Consider the following 3613-nt stretch of genomic DNA (forward strand, 5'->3'; position numbering starts at 1 on the left):
GACGCTTCGGAGAGTGCATATGGAGGCGCAATTTATGTTCGATCCGTAGATCAAAAAGGCAGCGTATCGGTGCATCTTTTATGCGCAAAAACGAGAGTCGCACCATTAAAAACAGTAACCCTACCACGATTAGAGCTATGCGGCGCTCTCACGGTCGCAAGGTTAGCTAGAAAAGTTTTGTTATCATGGGAAATCAAATTTCATAAAATTATATTTTGGACTGACTCTACTATTGTGTTAGGTTGGTTGAAAATGGCTCCAAATTCATTAAAGCCCTTTGTAAGTAACAGAGCGGCGGAAATACAAGAAATCACGAATTCACAGGAATGGCGTCATATATCAAGTAAAGATAATCCGTCAGACTTATTAACCAGAGGCGTAAACCCTAGTCAATTAAAAGGCTTGCGTATGTGGTGGCACGGGCCAAAATGGCTAGCAGAGAATGAATCGAATTGGCCAAATTCAAACTTAAAAATTGTAGACTTACCGGACAAGAAAGTGAACAAGGACGCTTGCATGATAACGATAGAAACGAGCGAATTCCCGTTCCAAAAGTTCTCAAATATTCATAAACTCAAAAGAGTGGTCGCGTATTTAATTAGGTTTAAAAACAATTGTAAAAAACAACAAGGTCTGCGAGAAAATGGCCCACTGTCGGTAAAAGAAATTGACTTCGCATTCAATCGTTTAATAAGAATTTCGCAACAGCAATCATTCCCTATTGAATACAGCAATCTCCTCAATCAGAAAGAAATTAGCAACAAAAGTCGGTTATTAAGCTTAAGCCCATTTATTGACTCCGAAGGCATCATGCGCGTAGGAGGGCGACTTCAAAAATCAAAATTTACATTTCAGAAAAAACATCCTATACTAATTTGTTCTAAGCATCACTTGACTAAAATTCTTTTTATTAGTGAACACCTTAGACTATTACACGCGGGACCTCAATTAATTTTAGCATCATTAAGAGAAAGATTCTGGCCAATCATGGGTCGTAATCTAGCTAAAAAAACCGTGCGCCAGTGCGTAACATGCTTTCGTCTTAACTCACACACAATACAGCCTAAAATGGGACAGCTACCCAAAGAACGTCTAATACCGGGTCCTCCGTTTGACAAAACCGGTGTTGATTACGCCGGGCCTTTTACAATAAAAGATAAGAAGGGACGTGGGGCTAAGCATAGCAAGTGTTATATTTGTCTATTCGTATGCTTTGCCACCAAGGCCGTACATCTAGAACTCGTAACAGAGCTTAGTAAAGATGCCTTTATTTTGGCTTTGAAGCGATTCGTGTCACGAAGAGGCCGACCTACCCAAATATTTTCTGATAACGGTACAAATTTCGTGTCTGCTGCGTCAGAACTTAAGTTATTAGGAAAATTTTTAGCTAAACATGAACGTAGTATAACCGAATCCGCGTCATTAGAAAACATCGATTGGAAATTTATTCCTCCCCATTCTCCGCATTTCGGTGGCTTATGGGAAGCCGGTGTCAAATCGAGCAAGCATCATTTAAGACGGGTGTTAGGCAAAACAAGTCTCACCTTTGAAGAACTTTATACGCTGATCGTTCAGGTTGAGGCAGTCTTGAACTCGAGACCCTTGTTTCCCATGTCAAACGATCCTAATGATCTACATCCCATCACTCCGGCTCACTTTCTTATAAGCAGGCCATGTACCACGTTGCCTGAACCTGACTTGAGAGAAGTTCCCGTAAATAGATTAAGCCGTTTTCAATTAATAAGCAAACTGAGACGAGATTTCTGGGTCCGTTGGCAGAAAGAGTATCTCAGCGAGTTACAGCAACGAACCCGTTGGAAGAAAAACTGTGGCAGTCTGCGCTGTGGTTCATTAGTACTAATCAAAGACGACAATCTTCCTCCGCAAAAATGGAAACTAGGACGTATTGTGACGCTACATCCAGGATCAGACAACATAGCCAGAGTTGCAACCATCCGCACTTCTGGTGGCGACGTCAAGAGAAGTTTCTCAAAAATCTGCCCTTTGCCTATCAGTGACAGTCATTACTAAGTTCGTGGTGTTTACTGTTGAAAGCACGCACTTTCAAGGGGGGGTGTATGTTGGGATTTCTTAGTTAAAAAACAAAAGTGCGTGGCACCCTTTATTTGTGGTTCGTGTGTGGACAAACAGATGGCGCGAGGTGTGCATAAGTGTGTGAAAAGGGAGAACGAACATGAAAAAAGGGAGTGTGTTACAGTCCACGATAGAGCACACATGTTTTGCAAAAAGTTGTAAAGTAAAAAATAAAGCATTATACCAGCCCAATTTTCAAGTGTCATTAATTTCAAAACAGTGGGTTTGGTGAAATTTTTAACAGTTGTGTCTTAAAATCAAAAAAAGTTTAGTATCTAGTACAAAATTTTTGATGGTTAAAAAAAAAGAAGTAAAACATCACCCATTAAAATAACTGGATTTATTTCGGTAATGTTAGAATACAGACTGATTATACCTATAAACACATAAATACAATAATTATTCTGAAGCCTAGAAAGAAAAATTAAATTAGATATAGTATAGCGATACATAACAACTTTGTACTTACTGTGGGGTCGCAATCGGCACAGTGCCAAGAATATCCTCTCCGTTTTGGGGTTTTCTTCACTGGAGGATCTAAACAGGTGAAATGGTAATTCTTCTGGCATTCGTCGCATCTAAGATAAAAAAAATTATATAAAAAAATAAATTTTACCTTTATATCATTTAGGAAATTTAAAAAACGGGTTGATACAAGGTGATTTATTTGAATATAGAATAGAAAATTAAAATGATAACTATCCCCTCATAGAAATTCACAAATTTAAAAAGAAATGCAATAAAATAAATACATATATGAGGGACACCTATGTGTTGCTAATGGGTATTTGCTTAATCTCATGTTGATTGTGGAAAGAGGCATAAGCACTAAAAGTGCTATTTGAGTAATTTTTAAGGAAAGCAATAAAAAGAAGTGTCATTGAAAGTGACTTTTGTAGTATGTATGATGGATATCGTAGTACTAAATTATGTACCAATATAGGTGAATACAGGGTGATTCACAACTTATCCAAAAAAATTTGGAAATATATGCAGCATGAGAAATGGAGTCAATATCGTAAAAAATTTTGTATAAAATCATAGTTTTCGAGAAAAAAATTATTGAGGTTGTACTTTCAAGCATTACATCGCTGGACAACTAGTGTCTAGTGTTATTCGCAATACCCGGAGCCATGTGGCCTCACCGACTCCGAATACTGAAATCCGATTTTACAATCGTCCTTGCGATAGTGTTTACAATAGTATTTTAGTAGTTAGTGTCAAAAAAGCAACTGGGAGTTGATGGATATCGTTTTAATTTATGGTGAAGCGGGACATTTGTATTATGGTGAAACGTTTGTGTTAGGACAACATTTGTGTCAGTTCGTAGTAACTGAGTAAAGACGGGCCCAAATGTGTTTACACGTTAGTGGACAAAATTTTGAACAGTTGTAGCATAAGGTATGTCAAATTATTTTATTAATTAAACCACAAATTAATTAATTATCTTAATTAATAAAAACAATAGCAGCAAAATCAGTTGAATTGATGATATAAAAATGACATTTTTTCATTCATG

General features: G+C 37.3%; 1 protein-coding gene and 1 long non-coding RNA gene across 2 annotated transcripts; one reads left to right on the top strand and one right to left on the bottom strand.

Moving 5' to 3' along the window:
• Positions 1 to 1068: 1068 nt before the first annotated feature.
• Positions 1069 to 2031, top strand: LOC111692719. Its single transcript, XM_023456820.1, has one exon. The coding sequence runs from the start codon at positions 1069 to 1071 to the stop codon at positions 2029 to 2031; it is 963 nt and encodes a 320-aa protein (XP_023312588.1).
• Positions 2032 to 2419: 388 nt separating this feature from the next.
• LOC111692720 lies at positions 2420 to 2691 on the bottom strand. The gene is made up of 2 exons (XR_002763294.1): positions 2564 to 2691; positions 2420 to 2505 (listed from the first exon to the last, which is right to left on the bottom strand). It is a non-coding gene; the product is annotated as an uncharacterized LOC111692720 (long non-coding RNA).
• Positions 2692 to 3613: the final 922 nt, after the last annotated feature.

This window comes from Anoplophora glabripennis, unplaced genomic scaffold, assembly GCF_000390285.2.
Source record: "Anoplophora glabripennis isolate ALB-LARVAE unplaced genomic scaffold, Agla_2.0 scaffold2910, whole genome shotgun sequence".
In the NCBI taxonomy this organism is placed as follows: Eukaryota; Metazoa; Arthropoda; class Insecta; order Coleoptera; family Cerambycidae; genus Anoplophora; species Anoplophora glabripennis.

Excerpts from the sequence above, each read along its gene's own strand:
- LOC111692719 (XM_023456820.1), top strand. The coding sequence starts at position 1,069 with ATGGGACAGCTACCCAAAGAACGTCTAATACCGGGTCCTCCGTTTGAC.